This window comes from Sander lucioperca, chromosome 4 (assembly GCF_008315115.2).
Source record: "Sander lucioperca isolate FBNREF2018 chromosome 4, SLUC_FBN_1.2, whole genome shotgun sequence".
Lineage (NCBI taxonomy): Eukaryota > Metazoa > Chordata > Actinopteri > Perciformes > Percidae > Sander > Sander lucioperca.
In genome coordinates, this window is record NC_050176.1 from 23,596,195 (window position 1) to 23,617,403 (window position 21,209).

The 21,209-nt window shown below is 43.2% G+C and overlaps 2 protein-coding genes across 8 annotated transcripts in view; one reads left to right on the forward strand and one right to left on the reverse strand.

The window, feature by feature from the left end:
• The window catches only part of kif16ba (kinesin family member 16Ba), a 55,765-nt gene extending 36,131 nt beyond the window's left edge, over positions 1-19,634 (forward strand). For 2 of the 7 annotated variants that reach the window (XM_031313051.2, XM_031313052.2), the window contains 9 exons: positions 1,419-1,739; positions 2,640-2,839; positions 4,463-4,621; positions 6,701-6,809; positions 10,195-10,242; positions 15,878-16,000; positions 17,655-17,744; positions 17,883-17,966; positions 19,373-19,634. In XM_031313051.2, coding sequence (XP_031168911.1) covers positions 1,419-1,739; positions 2,640-2,839; positions 4,463-4,621; positions 6,701-6,809; positions 10,195-10,242; positions 15,878-16,000; positions 17,655-17,744; positions 17,883-17,966; positions 19,373-19,534 — 1,296 coding nt within the window. In that variant the 3' untranslated portion in view covers positions 19,535-19,634. Of the gene's footprint in view, positions 1-1,418; positions 1,740-2,639; positions 2,840-4,462; positions 4,622-6,700; positions 6,810-7,670; positions 7,719-10,194; positions 10,243-12,694; positions 15,692-15,877; positions 16,001-17,654; positions 17,745-17,882; positions 17,967-19,372 lie in introns of those variants that run through there. The other 5 variants (XM_031313046.2, XM_031313047.2, XM_031313048.2 and 2 more) reach the window with 3 other exon arrangements.
• LOC116048446 (VPS10 domain-containing receptor SorCS3-like) overlaps positions 1-21,209 on the reverse strand; it is a 1,378,075-nt gene that overhangs the window by 282,724 nt on the left and 1,074,142 nt on the right. The gene's annotated exons all lie outside the window — the stretch shown is intronic.

Sequence of the window (21,209 nt, forward strand, 5' to 3'; positions counted from 1 at the left end):
TAGTACAGGAGAAGCTTGCAGGCAATCAGGGGGACGTGGAGGCATACAGTCAAAGGAGAAGCCCATAGAGAGTCCATGAAAGCATCGGAACAAAATATTTCAGCAACGTTTTGCTCCTGCTCCTACGCTCATGGACAGCTCCTACTCACGCTCTCCGTCTCTGCTAGATTGGGAATGATTGAGATTTCTCTTGGCACAGCTACCAGAAGACTTCCAACTTTCAGACAGGTTGCTCACGTCACATCTACGTCTTCAAGCTCAGTTGGAGGCTGCTCAGTAACGCTCAGCCATCACCGGGAAAGATCTTCTAATATCCTTCACTGGTCTCCGTGGAAGTCTGTGGCGAAGTTGATGGTGTCAATTTCTTTTACTGTCTATGGTACAGAGTTGCAGTTGTGATGAATCAAATCCTTTATTACGTGCACATGGGAGAAGACCTGAAAGTGTTCTCTCCCCTCTCTCTTCAGAGTAACTCCTCTTATAAGATAAACTTGTATTGTCCCGAAAGGAAATGGTCCCGGGCAAATCTTCAAGTCATCAAAAGCACAACAGTTGCTGTCCTCAGGACACAAGATGCATTTTATGCATTTATCAACGTACAGTTCCTGAAATCCCACTTCATGTTAATGTACTTCACACTTCCCTTTGATGTGTAGCCCAAACTGCTCCCCTGGTGTTGTCTCCTAACCATTTGTCAGAAAAACATGATCCTTTTTGGTAATTGTACAAAAAATCCCTCCGACTTTATCACACTCACTAATGTAATAAGTAGGGAGGCACCGAATCCAGATTTTTGGGGTTCGGCCGAATACCGAATCCCCTGGTTGAGATTCTACTGAATCCTCGTCCCATCATCAGTCCATGAACACAGTAAACTCATTAATGAAGTAAACAGTGACCGTCCCTCCTTTGCCGTACCTGAAGTTGCTGCATTTTGGCTGCTGTCTGTAGATTCCTTCATGCACAACTGGTATTCTTCCAGATGTTTCCTACCAGATGTTGTAACAGCGGTGATGTTGTGTATAGTTTAGGGTCCTCGCCACCACCAGACTAATCAGCATTGTAGATTGAACATGTAGCTGGACTTGAATGGCCTTCTTTTGACTGAAAGTACTGCCAAACTACATTTTTTCTGCTCACCAGTTCCATTTTCACTTTCTCACACCCTACTGCATTGAACGCTCCACCTACGTAAACACCTTCCCGTAATCAACGGCGCCGTCATTACGTCGACCAGCGTATCGCGGTAGTGCAAGCGTAGGGTCCGGTTCGGTGGGAAAAAATTCTACGATTCGGCAGTAAACGAACCACGTCAAAAAGCCCAATATTCAGCCGAATCCGAAGCCGAACCCTGGATTCGGTGCATCCCTGGTAATAAGCTACATATATACAAGCTAAAATGTTTATTTCCCACACAGGAGGAGCAGCTGGTCAAACAGGCGGAGCACAGGCTGCAGCTCAAGGAGCGCCAGCTAGCCAGCGTGGCCGACGTCCTCCTCCCCACGCTGGCCGAGGAAAAGCAGAGAGCCGTGGAGGTGCTGGAGCGCAGCGGAGGCGGCAGCGGCAGCAACGGGAACTGCGGCGGCCCGCCGGGGCTGGACAACACGCTGTTCCAGGTCGAGAAGGAGCTGGAGGACAAGGAGGAGAAGCTGAACAGCCACCGGCTCGGTGCTCAGCAGCTGCAGCAGCTCCAGGAGACCTACGAGTTCACGGCCAACGTGGCGCGGCAGGAGGAGAAGGTACGTTACAACGCATTACGGTATAACAACGCATTATGTAATGAAACGGAAGCAAGAAATGGAGAAAGGATGCAAAATGTAGAGTAAGCAATAAAAGAAATATCCGGTGTAACAGACACACACACACACACACACACACACACACACACACACACACACACAGACACAGACACACACACACACACACACACACACACACACACACAGACACAGACACACACACACACACACACACACACACACACACACGCACACACAGAGACAGACACACACATGCACACGCACACACATGCACACACACACACACACACGCATACATATGTGCACACACACAAACACACACACACGCACACATAGAGACACACATGCACATGCTCGCACATGCTCACACACACACACACACACACACACACACACAGAGACGCACATGCACACATGCTCACACACACACATGCACACACAGACACATACACAGACAGACAGACACACACATGCACATGCACACGCACACATGCACATGCTCACACACACACACACACACACACACGCACACAAACAGACACATGCGCACACACAGACAGACACACACACACACACACACAGACACACACACACACAGTGGCATTTCTGATTTTCAAAATAAAAAAGTACAAGCTGGTAACAAAGTCTAAATGTAATAATTATTCACTTCATTATTTAATCTGCCGGATTTTGTAATAAAACTTTGAACGCAACATTTTAATTTCTCTGCATTTTGTAATAAGTTTTTACATTACATATTGCAGCGTGCAGCTGAGCTTATGTGTGAGTTGGTAATTACATAATGCACCATATGGCATTTTTGTTAAAAGTGCAGCCCCCCCCCCCACATTTTGTAAGACCCGCTACAATATGCAATAGGTGCGGAGGAAGGAGAAGGAGATCCTGGAGTCGAAGGAGAAGCAGCAGAGGGAGGCCATGGAGCAGGCGGTGGCCCGGCTGGAGAGGAGGCACTCGGCCCTGAGACGCAGCGTCTCCCTGGAGCCCGACACAGAGGAGCAGAGACACAAGATCTCCGCCCTCAGGAATCTGAGGACGGGGGGAGACCTGGACCAGCAGAGGTCAGAACCCTTTAATAAAACTTACAAAACCTACACAGTGTTTCTGATAGGCTGAGTGCTTTAGTGTGTTGGGTGGGCTCTTAAAGGTGCAGTAGGTGAGACTTATAAAACTAACTTTCTGTCATATTTGCTGAAACTGACCCTATGTTCCAGTAGAACTACATGAAGCTGGTCATTAAAAAAAAAATAAATCCAGCTCCTCTGGCTCCACCTACAGCCTGTAGTGAGATTTGTAAAAATCCACCGCTCCCTGTTCAGATGCACCAATCAGGGCCAGGGGGCGTGTATAACTGTGTGTCAATCACTGCTCATGCACACACATTCATTCTTCCTTGTGGGGGGAGGGGCTTAGGAGACCGTTTTGGGCTTTAGCAGAAAGGGGGGAGGGACTGAGAACTTGTTGATGTTCAAATTTTTTGGCTAAGTCCTGGATCTTCACAATCCTACCTACAGCACCTTTAATGTAACACTTTAAAGCTTCTTTATAGAGTCCCTATTATGCTTTTTTTGATTTCCGCCGTATTTTAGTGTGTTATATAGTTTGTCGAGAATGTAATAGATGTGTATATGTAAGTACAAAAAACACATTTCACTCCAAATGGAGCTTTCTCTCCCACAGACTGCACTTTCTCCGAACACTCCTCTATGTAACCCTATAGGACAAATATTCAGCGTCAGTTTGCGTTTTTGCCGCTGACAGACTCAGATTATTATTCTAAGTGTCTGACAACATTATGGAAAGGATCCCTTCAGAGATAGACCTTTTTGTTTTGTTGTTCCTGTTTAACATGAAACAGCCCTGAAATCACCATCACCAAACCCACCAGACTCCATGTAAATAATCAGGACTTTTAGTGTGTATAGAGTCAGCATATTTCCACATGTAAATGGGTGAATTAAGGATTTTTTTCAACCAAATCAGTGGTGATTGTTGGAACAATGGAAAGATGAACCAAGACGGCTTTTCATAGTTTTATTTTGTTTCTGTCGACTTTGAATGAAGTGTATTTTACGATGCTAAAATTACTGTTTATTTACATGGAGTCTGGTGGGTTTAGGGAACGCAATTTCTTTTTGTTTAAAAAAAGGATCTTACTCTTTAACAGAAAGGTCGACCTCCTTAAAAAATCCTTCCCATAATGTTGTCAGACACTTAGAATAATAATCTGAGTCTGTCAGCAGCAAAAACAGAACTTTTGTGAAGGTAAATACAAGCTGGACCATTACTATTAACTTACATTGCAGCTTGTTTCTCTGCTGCCGACTGCAGAGATCTCTCTTAATACTGGACCAATGTCAGAGATTGTTGTTCCCATCAGTCACTTAGACACAAAAACACAGGAACACAGGAACATAGGGTCTAGGCTGAAAAAAACAAAGTTACCCTTTAAAGCTCGTTCGCTTGTTACTCCCATTATTTCCTTACAAGCAAGTTCTTGCTTTTTGGAACCAGCACCTTTTGGGGGTTTTGGGTTTTTGCCCTTGATTAAATAAATAAACTGCACATTTTACATCAACCACCATCTCCTCACTTATTGCTGCTCCCTCCTGTTTAAACAAGATGGGCAAAAATGAAAAGTTTTGTAAAAACAAAGTAGTCTTGTTGTTGTTTTCTCTCTCTAGGGTTGAGCGGGAGATCCAGAAGCTGAGACGAAGGATCAGCGAAGGGGAAGAGAACAACAGGACTCACTCCATCAATAATGAGGAGAAGACGAGTCACAACAGCTCTCCGGTCAGCCACATCCAGAGTCTGAACACGCTGCTGCCGCTGTCCGACGACAGGTACGCCTTTTACTCCTTTACTTCTGCTTTTGTCCTTCAAATGATAACTTCTATACTTTCTAGGGGTGTGAATCTTCACTGGTCTCACGATTCAATTCCATAACGATTATCCTTGTCGACGAATCGATTCGATATCACGATGCGTCACTTCCTCCTATTATTATACACTCACCTAAAGGATTATTAGGAAATTTCTCGTTAAAGCAATTATCTAATCAACCAATCACATGGCAGCTGCTTCAATGATTCAAAAAATTCAAGCTGATAGAAGATCAACTTTGACTCAAATAAGCACTCGTTACAACCGAGGTATGCAGCCAAGCATTTGTGAAGCCACAACACGCACAACCTTGAGGCGGATGGGCTACACCAGCCGAAGACCCCACCGGGTACCACTCATCTCCACTAAAATTAGGAAAATGAGGCTACAATTTGCACGAGCTCACCAAAATTGGACAATTGAAGACTGGAAAAATGTTGCCTGGTCTGATGAGTCTCGTAAACAGAATGAGAACATGGATCCGTCATGCCTTGTTACCACTGTGCAGGCTGGTGGTGGTGGTGTAATGGTGTGGGGAATATTTTCTTGGCACACTTTAGGCCCCTTAGTACCAATTGGCCATTGTTTAAATGCCACAGCCTATCTGAGCATTGTTTCTGACCAGGTCCATCCCTTTATGACCACCATGTACCCATCCTCTGATGGCTACTTCCAGCAGGATAATGCACCATGTCACAAAGCTCAAAACATTTCAAATTGTTTTTTTTAACATGACAATGAGTTCACCGTACTAAAATGGCCCCCACAGTCACCAGATCTCAACCCAATCCCACAAGTCTCCATCAACTGCCAGATGCTATCCTCTCAATATGGGCCAACATTTCTAGAGAATGCTTCCAGCACCTTGTTGAATCAATGCCACGAAGAATTAAGGCAGTTCTGAAGGCGAAACGGGGTCAAACACGGTATTAGTAGGGTGTTCCTAATAATCCTTTAGATGAGTGTATATTACTACCAGGTAGGGTTGGGTACCAAAACCCGTTGCTAATACGGCACCGGTGTCTAAACGACCGGTATCTACCGGACCGAATTGCAATGCAGATTTCGGTGCCTCATTTCGGTGCCACTTAAATGCCTTTTGCGCTGCTCTCTGATGCTCCGAAACAGACGTTAGAGGCAACAGGAGCATCGCTGCACGTGACGCTAGTTAACACTTCACTTGACAGCAGGTAACGTTAGCCTACCGTTAGCTAACAGCTGGATTAAACACGGTTACAATGCTGACAGCTAAACGGTGTAAAGGGTGTCTGTATTTCACTGGAGAGGATTCCAACAGCGGGACGTTAAGCCGTCAACAGCTGCAGCTCTGAAAAACAACATAGACGGTGCGTTCACTTGAAACTAGTAAGCCTCGTGGTGCATTCAAAGTTATTGTAAAATACCCTATTCCCCTATTTTTTTTAAGTATCGGTTTATGCACCGGCACCGTTTTAAAAGTATTGTTTTAGCACCGGTATCAGAAAAAACCCAAACGATACCTAATGCCACTCCCAGGGCTTTAAATGAACACATGCTAAATGCGGGAAAAATTAACCTAGGCAGGTAACACTGATTAAAAGGTGCAGTAGGTAAGACTTTTAAACTAACTTTCTGTCATATTTGCTGAAACTGACCCTATGTTCCAGTAGAACTACATGAAGCTGGTAATAAAAAAAAATAAATCTGGCTCCTCTGGCACCACCTACAGCCTGTAGTGAGATTTGCAAAAATCCACCGCTCCCTGTTCAGATGCACCAATCAGGGCCGGGGGGGTGTCTAACTGTGTGTCAATCACTGCTCATGCACACGCATTCATTCTCCCTTGTGGGGGGAGGGGCTTAGGAGACCGTTTTGGGCTTTAGCGGAAAGGGGGGGAGGGACTGAGAAGTTGTTGATGTTCACATTTTTTTGAAGTCCTGGATCTTCACAATCCTACCTACGGCACCTTTTAAGTGTGCATAGAGTGTTTGATCTTTCCGCTGTTTGTTTTTTTTATGAATTTATTTACGTGGGTTCTACATCGTCCTGATTATTTACAGGATTAATGCGTACATCGAAGAGGAAGTCCAGCGACGGTTACGCAAGATGAATCTTCTCAACGGCAGCAGCAGCAACATGGATCTGTCTCTGTCCTCTGAATCTCTCAGGGTAAGAACTTCATTACTTTCTTACTTTATTTAACCTGTGGGGGGGTTTTATTAAGCTGCTGCTGACTTGTTTCACCTCAACAACTCAACATGTAAACCTGCTGACGAGAGAACAGTTTCTTCCCGACAGGCCTTCACTTTGATGAACATTTCAGTCATACACTAAAACATTCACCTACTTCCATTACAAGTGATCTTTTTACAGTTAAAACGCCACGGTCACGGTCTATATAAAGAATATATTCTATATATACTGTTTGAAGACATGCATATACCGTACATATCCACCCATTCAATATTGATTTCTTTGCACTATTTGTTAAACAATCGAAAGATTCAAAATCCTTTTATTAATCCCACAATTTTGTGGAAATTCGCAATGTTGCAGCAGCAAGGGGATCGAAGCTGTTCTAAATGTATATTTGGCTAAAAAATGCTGCTCTAAATGTATATTTGGCTCAAAGAAGCTGCTCTAAATGCATATTAGGCTCATCAAATCTGCTCTAAATGTATATTTGGCTCTTAAAAGCTGCTCTAAATGTATATTTGGCTCTTTAAATCTGCTCTAAATGTATATTTGGCTGATAAAAGCTGTTCTAAAATGTATATTTGGCTGATAAAAGCTGTTCTAAAATGTATATTTGGCTCTTAAAAGTTGCTCTAAATGTATATTTGGCTCTTTAAATCTGCTCTAAATGTATATTTGGCTCATAAAAGCTGCTCTAAATGTGTATTTGGCTCTTAAAAGCTGTTCTAAAATGTATATTTGGCTCATAAAAGTAAAGTGTGAATCCAGAACTCCAGCAGGTCCGGTGAGAGACTTGTCTGTGTAGAACTGATATTTAGCTCTTTAACCCTGCAGGACGAGGAAGAAGCTAGTGACTGTAGCTCTGTTAGGTTAACAGACGAGGTAAGACCAGGCTCCCCCTGCTCTGTAATCTGCATGACTCTCCCGAAATTAAGTTATGGATCAAATCATCCAACCCTCTGTGAATCAGTTTGGTTTGTTGATCTTTTAATTTGGTTCCTCCCCGTTCTTGTTTTTAATTTATCCTGGTTTCGTTTAATATTTCTCTTTCTCCTGTAATCATGCAGTATAATTTACATTTTTTTTGATGGATTATTACTAGAAATTGTGCTTGTTATTTTGCAGATTAAGAATATTTAGTGTTGGGGATGTAACGATGCATCGTGAATCGGTTTAAGTCTACATAAAGGTGTAAAGCACGTGTCAAATTCGAGGCCCGTGGGCCAAATTCGGCCCCTCATAGACTTTTATTGACTTTTAATTTAGGTTCCCAATAAATACATTTTTTTTTTTGTTGTTTTTTGCACTTTAGCTGACACTTTTTTCTGTGTTTTTGCTCTTTCTTTAACGGCTTTAGAATATATTTTTTTAAACACCTTTTCTGGCGTTCTTCTGCCGCTTTTCCAGATTAAATTCAATTTTATTTATAGTATCAAATCATAACAAGAGTTATCTCGAGACACTTTACAGATGGAGTAGGTCTAGACCACACTCTATAGTTTACAAAGCCCCAACAATTCTAGTAATTCCCCCTAAGAGCAAGCATTTAGTGTGACAGTGGCGAGGAAAAACTCCCTTTTTAGGGAGAAACCTGGGACAGACCCAGACTCTTGGTAGGCGGTGTCTGACGGTGCCGGTTGGGGGTGTGATGAACAGCGGCAATAATAGTCATAATAAAGATAATGGAACAGGGACTACAAATGGTAGTCGTAGTAGTTCATGTCATAGCAGGGCACTGCAGGGCGTTACAGGATGTAGCGTGGCACAGCAGAGCATAGCTGGATGTACCAGGATGCAACAGGGCACCGCAGAGCGTAGCAGGGTGTAGTAGGGAGTGCAGCAGGACCACGGCGACAGCTGCAACCAAGATCTTGGCGCCATCCTAATCCAAGGAAATATGCTGGGAAAAAAAAACCATAAGGACTCCGGGGAGTAAACTCCCAATGATGGCTAAGGAACTTTTTTTACTGACTTTTTTAGAGCTTTACGTCGACCGAACTGTAACGCCGCCTTCACACTGGCACTTGAAATCAGCTCTGTAATACGCAATGCGCCCCCAGTGGATGCCGTACTACACCGTTGAAAGCATCGGAAGCGAGTAGAAAAAAATGGCGGAGAAACTAGAACGACTCCTTTTGTCAGTGTCCAAATGTCCAATTCTCTATGACCTCTCATCTGCGGGCTATAGAGATATAAACGGAAAGGTTGCTGCAGGAGAAAAGTTGCCCACGATGTTGATATGTCAGGTCGGTTAAACGTGATATAGCGGTATAATGTCAACAGTTTGATGTCTGTTACTAACCAACATAGCCGTAGCAGTTAAGAATTCAGATGTGTTCATCAGTACCATAGCAACGCTAACTTCCGCTCAGATTGTCAGATAGGAACCGTCCGTTGCCTGTCGTATGAGTTGAACTTTTTTAATGCATTCGAATGACCAATGGACACAATTTTTCTCGCACCGCACTCCGCATGCGGTCTGCGAATCTCCACAGGAAATTAATGACTTCTGGTCGTTTCGCAGCCGTATCTACTGTGCCAATCAGAAGGCGGCGCAAGTGAGTAATGACTTGAAATGCAGTTTTTAAACGGCCTAGGGCGTAATCTTCTTTAGCTCTCACTTATTTGACTGCAGACGTCACTACACGCTCATAATTTATGTTTAGTTCGATAAAATACTGTTTTAGTTGCACTTCTTTTGATAAGAGGACACATCCGTTGTTTTGCACGGTTTATAGAAATAAAGGAAATCTATTCGTCTGCAGCTCATTCTGTTAAAAAAACATCCTGAGAAAATTTGTATCGTGAATTTAAAGGACAATTCCGGTGCAAAATGAACCTAGGGGTTAATAACGTGTGTACAGAGTCAACCGTTCTCTGGGACATGTTTTCATGCTAATCCAACGCATCTCTAGCTTGAAACAAGCTACCGCAAACCGGTGTTGGGCTGCTAACGCTAGCTTTCGGGGCAGAGGGTAAATTGCTATTTCTACACCACTAACAAGGCTCAAAATAGCACCGCACTTCCACGGCAGCATAATGAGGGTCCCTACATGTAAACAGAAGCATTGAGAACTTTGTAAGTGTACAGACAGTTTATTAAAAAGACGATTATAAAGACTGTAGCGTTCATGTTTACATGCAGGCGCCATCTTGGAAAACAGTCATGACCAGTCGAACGATGAACGCTGTGTAACCAGTTATGTTATTAACCCCTAGGATCATTTTGCGCCGGAATTGTCCTTTTTAAAAATCGTGAATCGTATCAAATGAGTTGAGTGCATCGTTACATCCCTACTCGGTGTATATTTAATATTTAATAAGACTGAGAGTTGATGTTGAGTTTAATTGTTTTTAGGATGATGAAAAGCTGCAAAACAGTAATCCAAGGAAGCTTAAATATGAGGTAAGACTATCTTGGTTTGGGGGTTTTTTAAATGTTTAATCAATCTGTAATCCTGATGTTTTTCTTACACTGGCAGAGGTTCTGTATCTTTGCATTATTTTAGAAATCTGCCTGTTATTTTCTCATACAGTATGCATGGTAAAGAAAAATGACCTCTAAAAAAAAAAGCTGAACATTCAATGTGATTTTTGAATAAATGGTGAATGGGTTTCCTTTCTAAATCTTCAGGTTTAGCAAACAACTGGCGTGCATAGACCAGACTTATTTTGTTTTATATCCCAATCACTCGTATTGAGTCACTCCAGTTTGGTTTGACTTTTAGTTTGGTTGTAAGAGACTCATTATATCGGTCCACTGCCGCTGGGTCTAACGTTAGCGGTCCACTGACCTAGCCTGGAAATCCAGAACCAAATCCGAAAGATTAAGGGTCTGGCACTGAGTAATGAAAATGGCCCAACTCGAGGGGCGGCACCAAGCATGCATTGAAAATCTCACTGCACGCAATTGGATAACACTACGACCAATCACAGCAATACACGGGGTGACGTATCCAGAGCCCCATACGCTCAGCTACCAGCAGAGCTAACTGGTAGATTAAACTCTTAGCTACCAGCGAAGCTAACTGGTAGATTAAACTCTTGCCGTATCCAGTCGGCAAAACGGCAAAAACGTCCTTCTTGCAAAGAAAGGATTGGATCTCCATCTTCTGTTCCTCTTTTAGATAAAAAGCCAAGTCTAACTTGTTCATTGTAGCAGCCAAAGCCGTTTCAAACAACTGGTGTTCATCCGTAGCCATCTTGCAATGTTTACTAATGACTTGGACGTCGCAGCGCTGTCGTCATGTGTTTAGCTCGCCTCTGGCCCGCCTACATCAGTTACACCGATGTGATTGGTGCAGCTCGGCTACAAGGGCATAGTTAATGAGCATCATTACTGAATGCCAGAGTGACTCGCTGAGCTAATTCAAATTATGCTCTCGCGAGAACTCTGGATTTCCAGGGTAAGAGACCCATGTGTTTTGAAAATTTGGAAATCGGTTTGTTGGAGACCCGAGGAAAAGGAAGCCCATTCTCCTCTTTTTAGGATGGTAGCAAACCGATGCATGAAAAATAGAATTAATGGACAACAAAACACCTTGAAATGATCGTTAATTGTAACATTTCAGCTCCCAGTCTTTCATTTAAAAAAATGTGGAATCAAACATGGGTAAAATAGTATTTGCAGATGCCTATTTTTCAAATAAGGTGCAAGATGATTGGAGAACAAAATGTTCTGGATGAGTGTTACACACATGGGGGCATGACAAATAAACACGAAAATGTGAAATAATCCCCTGTGAATTTACGGTCAGGAAGCTGAAGCAATAAAAGCTAACAAGCTATTTTATTGAGTTTCTTTTTAGCGAAAATACTTTTATTTAATTGCCTTTGGTGAACGTTACGCAGCAAAAGGTAATTATTGTTTTATGTATTAGTCGCCTTCTGTGTGAAAGAACTTGTCACCAAAACAGTGGTTTGAAAAAATATATTTATGTGTAATTAAACGCATGAAAAAACATCCCGAGTTAGCCTGACAAGCCAGACCCACATCCAGATGTTGGGTCTGGGAACTCACCATTGGCTGGGCTCAACCCGAGGGGCGGGATGAACGGTTGTCTTTCAAATTCCCTCTGCACGCAATAGGATAGAGCTACAACCAACCAGAGCAACGCTAGTCGATAGATTAAACTTTTGCCGTATCCGGTCGGCAAAACTCCGAACACATCTTCCTTTTTTAAGAATGACTTCAGTGCCGTTCTTTGGTCTTTTTCAAAGAAAAGCTTAACTCCAAGTCTTCCAGAGTCGCGGCCAAAGCCAATTCCAAAGACCGCTGTTTGCCAGCAGCAGTAGCCATCTTCTTTGTTTTCAAGTAGCAGGGAATTCACGTGGAACCGTCGCAACTCTGCCGTCATTATGTTAAGCCCGTCCACCGACTCTACACACGATGTGATTGGCCTGACTAGAGTTTGGTTTTTCCAGCTCGCAAGCCAACGGAGAGTTGCTAGAAGACCCTGGCTGCCGCTAGGGTGCGTCTAGATTTCTAGGATAATCCCAGGTGTGTTAAGACCTTAAGTCAGACACTCAAAACAAAATATAGGAGTTCTGTGAAAACAATCTCTTGAGTCACAAAGGATGTAGTCATAAGAAGTATTTGCAAATGCTACTTCGCCCATGTTTGATTAGATTTTGATCGTTTGATGATGAAAAGAAGTTGAGAGTATTCTTTTGTACATTTCTCATTCTAATTTGCATGCCAAACCTCTTCACACTGTCAATGTTGAATCAACTTCAACTCGCCTGTGCACCTGGTGATGGAGGAACTGTAATTGTCATTGGGGTGGATTATGGACTTCAGTATAATTGAAAGAGCCTTCTTCACGATGTAGTCATGGACTCCCCCCTTGTGCACACAGAAAGCCTGCGGGTTGGGGTCTAGCTTCCTGCCTTCCCCGGAGCTTGAGGCAAACTCCCCGCTTCACATCCAGGAAAACATGTTCGAAGAACCACAGAACAACATCTTAAAACTTCACAGAGAAGAAAAACTTGAATCCACAGCTAATGTCTTGGTTGAAACGAAGGAAGTGCATTACAGAAATGGCGACAAAAACAAATTGTGGCAAAAAGAAAAGAGTATCCCTCTAGGAAAAGTGGGCCGAATTGTTTGTGAAATTGAACGTTGTACCATTGGACAGCCTAAGTTTTGTGTCAGCCCGGCCAACATAGAGACCAAGAGAGTTGATGAAAATGAGAACGTCACTGATAAAAGAATAAACGATTCTGGCTTCTGTGTTCCTGATGATGATGAAGTGATTACAGATCAAACGACAGAGCTGCCGGTAAATGGACACTCTTCTTACTCAAAGGAGAAAGTCGAGCACCAAACATGTGATCCAGGATTGGCACAAGATGTAGAAGTTCCCAATGATCAGTCGTCAAAGTTGCAGAACTTTGTCAATGATGACGGTGATTCCAAGCAGGAGTCTAAGGAATCCGTAAGTGGGCAAATAAAACAAGAGACAGACACAGAAACTGAGGAAGTGGCGGCCAAAAGAAGCTGTTCCAAGGAGGAGTCGAAGGAATCAGTTAGCTGTCAAATAGAGCAAGAGACAGACTCAGAAACTGAGAAAGTGGCGGTCAAAGGGAGCTATGTTTTGGGATATTTTGCTGGAAAGCTGTCCGAAGTGTACAAAGGTGCCGGTAGAAGGCTGCAAGGCACACAGGACATGATTCGAAATGTGCGAGCCGGTGAAATAAGGGTTGCGCTCTCTCAGTATGTGACCAAGATCTCCAAAGAGCTGCCACTGATTCATCAAATGCAGCTTACACCGGAGCCAGAACCTTGCATCCTTACAGAAAATGAAGTCTGTCAGGTTGATCAGTTGGGGGGTCTCACCCTTATGGCCCCGGGCATCTCAAGATGGCCTGAAGGCTCCGTGTCGTCTCTCAAAGACGCATGTCCGGAAGTGTTTAATCAAGGGCTGGTCCAGCTGCCGCCAGCCTTGTCTCAGCTACAGTCACTTTCCTCCCAGGAGATGCGAGAGAAGTTGGGATCTGTGGCTCCCCAGATCGAAGTCGACGAGCTTTTGAGTATCTTCTGGCTCAAAACTGCCAACCGTAAGCAGCCAATTCCTAAGCCTGGGTGCTTGCTTTTGTCACGGAAGGACATAACAGTGCTGTCAACAAGTGAAACAAATTCAGAAGACACCATAGCTATTTTTCACCACTTGAATCTCCTGGAAATCAAGGAGGTCCAGATTAGTTTGGCCGGGCAGCACGTTCGCCTGATTGGCTGCACCGAAGACACCGTTTTGGTAGTCTTTACCCACAGCAAAGATCTTACCCAGGAGTTCTGCAAGTCTTTACTCAAGGTCCTTTCTCCGGAAAAGTTCTCTGAAGGGACTGAAGATCACCCGTTACTCTCCGACGACCTAATGGTCCTCTCCTTGGATTGGACGTTGAGCGTTCCTGACATCGTCCTGGCCAACGGCGTTCACGTCACCTCCAGATTCAAGCGTGTCCTCGCAGACCTGCTCTACATCGTCCACGGGAACATGGACGATCCTGGCAAACCTTCTCTGGCACACATTCGCCCTCTGCTCTACACCAGCGTCAAGATCAAGAACTCTACCGACACCGCGCATCAGGACGCCATTTTCCAGTTCCTCTTGACGGACACTCACGTGGCTCTTCTCCGGGAGGACGGCGTCTTTCACCCGGTGCCGCGTGGCTCCAGTCTGGTCCCTGCCCAGCCCCAGTTTCAGACACTCAAACTCCGCAAGCATTCAGACATCCGATGCGTGCTCGTGAGGGAGAGGGACAACTGCCTGGTGCTCGAGCTTATGTTTACAACTCACAAATCACAAACTCGAGGGAAGAAAGTGGAGTCCAGGCTTGAATCTGAGTTGCCCGCCACCTTTGATTCCAGTGATTCCAGTAAGCAGTGCGATTCATGGAAGTTATCTTTTGGTTGCACTTCAGAAGCTGTAATCTTAGTCAATCATCTGTGTAGCTGAGTCAAAACACCTGAACGCATTTTCACCTTGATTAATTTACAAATGCAGAAATTATCAGGCGGGCGCCTTATTTGTTTTAGGACGTGTTGAATGAGTTTTTGTCATTTGACAAAGAAAAAAAAAACTTTACAGATATTGTCTAAAGATCCTAAAAGCAGTTTCACTTTGATCCATTCACATATGCAGCGTCCTTACTTGTGTCCGAAAGAAAGGGGAGAAACTAGGAAGAAAGAATTTCAAAAAGAGAGACGTTATCAGGCGGACACCTTATTTATTTTAGGACGTGTTAAATATGTTTCTGCCATTTGACGGAGAAAAATAGGAGTTAGGAGATAATGTCTGAAAAGGTGATTCATCATCCTGCGAAGTAAAAAATATTTTTAAAATATTTTTTTAACGTTTTTATAAACTTTTTGTGGTTTTCTTCTGTTTTTGATTCGGCCATTTTGCCACAAAGTTCTGAAGATGTTTTTTTGTGAGGAAGAAGCACAGATAATGTTGATATGTAACTGTAATTTCTTTAGTTTATATTAATTAAAATAATAATATTGGTGGTAGTAATAATGAGTGCATTGTGTTTATTGATTTTGGCTTTGTTTACATTTTTTTTTGTCATGTTGACGGTTCTTGATTCTTCTTGTTTTGGTCTTTTATGGTTCAAAGGGAGAATTATGGTGTCACTAAATTGCACATTTAATTGTTTGGTCTAAAGTTTTGCAGCTGCACTTTAAAAAATTATAATTATGATCTGATGACTTGAACAAAAAGAGACGATTTGTCATAATTACATAGATTTTTTTGTATCGGAATTAACGATGTTTAATGTGTCTTTAAAGAAATGTACAATGAAAATATTTTAATTGTTTAAAAAGGGATAATAAAGAATGAACTTTCTATGATCCTTTTTGTCTGATTTTATTTTGCAAAACATAGATGCAACCTTTCTCAAATCATGTTCAAGAAATTAATTGATAAGAATTATTGTAATTTTTTCTGAGTCAACCCTTTACTCTCCACTTCCTTTCTTCTCTTTTCCTGTCTTTTTTTTCCCCCCCATTTCTCCTGGTGACTTCTCCTCTGCAGCAACTGGTCTCTCGTTCTCTCGGGACGAGCGCCGACGGCCTTCAGGAGCCCGTTAAAATTAGCATTCCTCGTTACGTTCTCCGCGGGCAGGGGAAGGACGAGCACTTTGAGTTTGAGGTGAAGGTGAGTTCACGCAGCTGTTTTCTCTTCATCTTCATCAGACATTTCGGTTCTGATCTGTTCATCCTTCTTATGTCGTCTGGTCTTTCATCATCTTTCTGACTGTGTAACCTTTATGTGGTCTTCCCACCGACCATGTCCTCTCGGGTCGCTTTTTTCGATGACTTTGACACTTTTTCTGACATTTTTGTCTCTTTTTTTTTTTTTTTTCTTTAATTCATAATCTAAAATCTGAATCAAAAATAACTGGCGAAATTACTTTTCTCTAACTTATAAACACATTTAAGTGTTTAGCCTATCTTTGAAAAACTGAAATAAAAATGTAGGCCAAGTCAAAAGTCCAACAGGATAAAGTTAGTTTGGGGTTGGATATGTATTCATATTTTCATAAGCCTGCAATGATAATGAATAGGAATGGGGCATAGGCTATCCCTGCACTAACCAATGTGAAACTAACTTGATCTTGGCTGTTTCAAACAAGGCAAATATCCTAAAGAAATATTATAAATAATTGTCCCTAACCCTATATGGTCGGAACAATGGGATGTCAGAGCAGAGGGTTTATTTTTTCGAAAACAAAGGGACGTCGGACTAGTGGGCTGTAGGACCAAAGGGAATTTTTTGAGTTATGGAGCGTCTGCGAAATGGGCAGTTCCCAGTTAAAATACAGTTACAGTTAGGCCTACTATATAATATTCTCTCATACAAAGCTGCTCAGTTCGTAAACTTCTGAAAACGTTGGAAAAAAAACAACTTAAATGTCAAAAGCGGCAAACGTCGAAAAAAAAAAATGCAACACAAACATTGAAAAAGGAAAAAGAAAAAGGGTCAAATGTCGTACAAAGTGACAAACGTAAAAATAATTTAAAAAAAAAAGACAACGTGGACTTGATCTCCCAAAACCAATCATACTTTTTGAGGGGGCTAAATCTACCTCTTCTAAATATTGGGGGTGGGGAGGGGGACATATCCCCTGCAACCCCCCCCCCCCGAAATCTTCACTTATGTACAGTACGTGTGTGTGTAGGTTTAGTTGCTTGTCGTGTGAAAACCTCAGGATCCAGTTTTATACATGAAAGGAAAGGATTTCTAAGGAGGTCGACCTTTCTGTTAAAGAGTAAGATCCTTTTTTTAAACATAAAAACATCTGCAAAATTTTGTTCGCTAAACCCACCAGACTCCATGTAAATAAACAGTCATTTTAGCATCGTAAAACACACTTAATTCAAAGTCGACAGAAACAAAATAAAACTATAAAAAGCCGTTTTGGGTCGTATTTCCACTTTTCCAACCATCACAACTCTAGTTTTAGTTATAATAAACACATAGTTTACCGATTTACATGTGAAAATATGTTGGCTCTATGGATGCTAAAAGTACTGTTTTTTTAAATGGAGTCTGGTGGGTTTAGTGCTAGCGAGTTCAGAGCTGTTTCTGGTTAAACAGAAAGGTCTCAAAGAGGTTTTATAGGTCTATCTCTGTAGGAATCCTTTCCATAATGTTGTCAGACACTTAGAATAATAATCTGAGTCTGTGTGAAAACCTCAGGATCCAGTTTCATGCATTATTTTGGATGTTTTTGCTGTTCACAAGGATCAGAAAGTCTGAGTGTGTGCACTGAAAGTTTGAGTTTAAATGTTTGGCTCTCTTTGATCAGATCACTGTGATGGATGAGATGTGGACCGTGTTCAGACGTTACAGTCGCTTCCTGGAAATGCACAAGAGCCTCAAATTAAAATACCCAGAGGTGAGACCGTTTGATGACCCTTTTGACAACTATTTGGTGTGTTGAGACTTTTTGCCGGGGGGACAAGCCTCTGGCTCAGCTGTGGGCGTTTTGTATAATGTCACTAAAAAATGTCCGATGTCTGTGTCTCTGCTTCAGCTGGCGGCTCTCGAGTTCCCTCCCAAGAAACTGTTTGGAAACAGAGATGAGCGGATGGTCGCTGAACGCCGGAATCAACTGGAGGCAAGACGATTTCACTTCACACTTCACACACATTAGAGAGCCCTAAGGCCACTTACACACTGTCTGCGTGGCGTGAGCGTGTCCGCTGCGTGGCGTGTCCGTTTTTGTTTCGTCTCCCATGTTAACAGGTTAGAGCTTGCACACTGACTGCGTGACACACACTTCTCAGGCACCGAAAACGCGTGCATGCTGGAAATAGGACCGACGACAAGCGTGTTGAAAGCGTTTCCATTATCGATTTTTCAAATATTGCACCTGTCAATACAGAACGAAATGTTCTGTAGCCGACGTTGTCTTTGCTGTAATCAGATCAGTATATATGTATGTGTACAGACAAGGCTAGCAGCAGCAGCGCCGCGTCAGACACGTTTCTGGTGTGCAAAGACATAGAAAACGCCAACAAAGTCAGCCTTTTGTGAAGAGAGGGGTACTGTAGGAGGGAGAACACTAAACAGAGCAGTAAAAGGAGAGGGAGAAATTGTCACTTCCAAGACATCTGATAGGATATTAAAGTGCCCATATTATGCTCATTTTCAGGTTCATAATTGTAATTATCTATTGTTGTATATATCAATTGTATATATCTTTGTTGTCAGTTGCACATGCTCAGTAGCTAGGTAAGGACTACATGAGCTAGCTAGCTGTTTCTCCAACTTCAGTAGTACAAGGCAGGATTAGCCGGGAGACTTCTTCTAAACGAGGGCGCACTTCCAACTTTGCGTGGAATACCTGCAGAACAGGGACATGGAAGTAGTTCTATACAATTTATTTTGTAGATTAGGGTGAATTAGTGTGTGTGTTGTAGCAGTGTTTTGCCATTGAGAACGAGCTAGCATGCTATCACTAGCATGCTACGGTTAGCCCCCTCGTCTCGGCTAGTGACGTAGAAAGCCGTGTAGATTTTGACCAGCTCACCCAGAGACTGAAGGCAGGACACATTCAGAAACCGTATCTCACTCTAAACAGTATGGATGAGTTTTTTCAAAGTTTGTATGCGTGTGGAAGCACCAGAGACACAAAATAACTCCCCAATCCCAGAAAAAGTGATTTTTTTCATAATATGGGCACTTTAAAGACCTTGGACCAGTAGTCGTATAGATTTAGACAAAACCACGAGTGTGTGTGTTTGCCAAGGATGCAGGTGATGAGTGACACCGCTCACATGTGGGGTCAACATATGGGAAAAACTGGCTTAATTTGACTTTAGTCCAATGAATGCGGTGGACAATCTTGCACTGAATCAGGCCATGTTTAGTGCATATTGATGAGGAATGTCCGCGGTGCAAGATTGAGTCCCATAGTTCACAAGACAATTTCATTTACAGTTGTGTTTACACATTCAAGAGCCCTAAGAAAGCGAAACGTTAGCAGTAACTCTGCTGCTGCTGCTGTTGTTTCTTCTGCAGCGTTATCTGAGGAACTTGTTCCGGGTGATGCTGTCGTCCTCCAGCTCGCCTCTCCGAGCCGACGCAGACGGCGGTTTCCATCTCACCAAACACGCCATCTGTGAGTTCTCGTCGTTCTTCAAGAAGGGCGTCTTCGACTACAGCAGCCACGGCACCGGCTGAGAAAAGACATTTTCTCCAAACCAAAAGGAAAAATAAGCAAACTATTTGTGCCTTTTTTCCTCTGGGGGCCTTTTCCTCGAGAGAATCACCTCAGAAGATCAAAAAAAAAAAAAAGAGAGAGAGAAGGAAAAACTGGCAGGTCAAGCGTGATTTATGGTTCTGCGGAGGCTCCACGTAGAGCTTTCTCCGTAGCCGACGTAAGTGGCCCGAAGTCTATACTTCAGATCGTAGCGCCGATTCTCGAGAGAATAGGTGTGTGTGTCTGTGTGTGCATGCACGTGTGTCTCTGCGCGTGTCTCTACGTGTGTGTGTGTGTGTGTGTGTGCGCGCGCGTGTCTCTGCATGCGTGTGCGTCTGTGTCTGCTTGTGTGTGTGTGTCTCGGTGTGTGCGCGTGTCTCTGCGTGCGTGTGTGTGTCTCTGCATGCGTGTGCGTCTGTGTCTGCTTGTGTGTGTGTGTGCGTGTGTGTGTCTCTGTGTGCGTGTCTGTGTGTGTGTGTGTGTGTGTGTGGTAGAGTGAGTGAGAGAGTGACGGTGATTATCTTCAGAGTGAGTAGTGACTCTAGAGTCATAGTGAGCGTAACAAAGTGTCTCCTCTGTTCTTTCTGACCACGGTGGGAAATCTGGAGCAGGAGAAGTTAACCCTCTCCTTGATCTCATGTCGTTGACGGAAAAGGAGAACCAGGAAATGAGTCCGGGGGGGGGGGGGGAGATGCAACGCTACCCAGCCACAGCCGAGCCACGTGCGTCGCTCAGACGTGTAGTTACATTTTTCGAGAGGTGCACATCAGGCTACGGCGTAGGGTCCGTGTCTCCGCGTACCTACGGACGCAGCTACGGCGTAGATTTAACGCAGAAGCATAAATCACGCTTCAGTTCCCTCGCCAGCCTCCCGTCGTCCTGGGAGACGGACATCTCAAACCTGTCGGGTGCTGTTCAGCTCTTTAGTTCACGTAGAAACTTTATCACGAATGTTACAGTAGGAAATTAAGCACTCTGTTTTAAAGAGTTTCCTTTAACTACGGCACTAAGCGGCTATATGAATTATATTTACATGCAGCCAAGACATTTATGGAAACTCCATCATGTACATCAGCTCTTAAAGAACAAAAAAAAAAACATCGACCCTGCCCGGGTCGGGGGTTCAATTCCCCCCGTGCTGCTCGTTGGGAAAATACTAAAGTCAGTTCATCCTGAAGGTTTGGTTTTTTCCTGAAGCGATGAGGTGATTATTTAAATGTTCCATCAGCAAAAAAACAGTTTTAATATCATAATAAACAGAAAATCTTCCGACTGTTAACTTGAAATGTTAACTTTGCCTCTCTATGTTTTTGACTCATTTCTGACATTTTATAGACCAAACTATTCAGTAAGATGAAGGGAAAAAACGTCCCGTCAGACGACTGTGAGCAGAGCGAGGCTTTAACGCCGGCAGGGGAACGGGTTTGAGTCCCAGAGCGATTGCCGCTTGTGTTGAAGGTACGATCACGTTAGCCTTTCGTTCACTTGACGTTTCTTTGCACTCAGCTCCAGGAAAAGGGTGTGCGGGTATTAATAGACATTAAACTCTGGCTCTGGGAAAATAATGTTGGACTTTTTTTTTTTCACTCATTTCTGACATTTTACAGACTTAGCAATCAATTTATCAAGATGAAGAAAAAAAACATTTAATCGCAC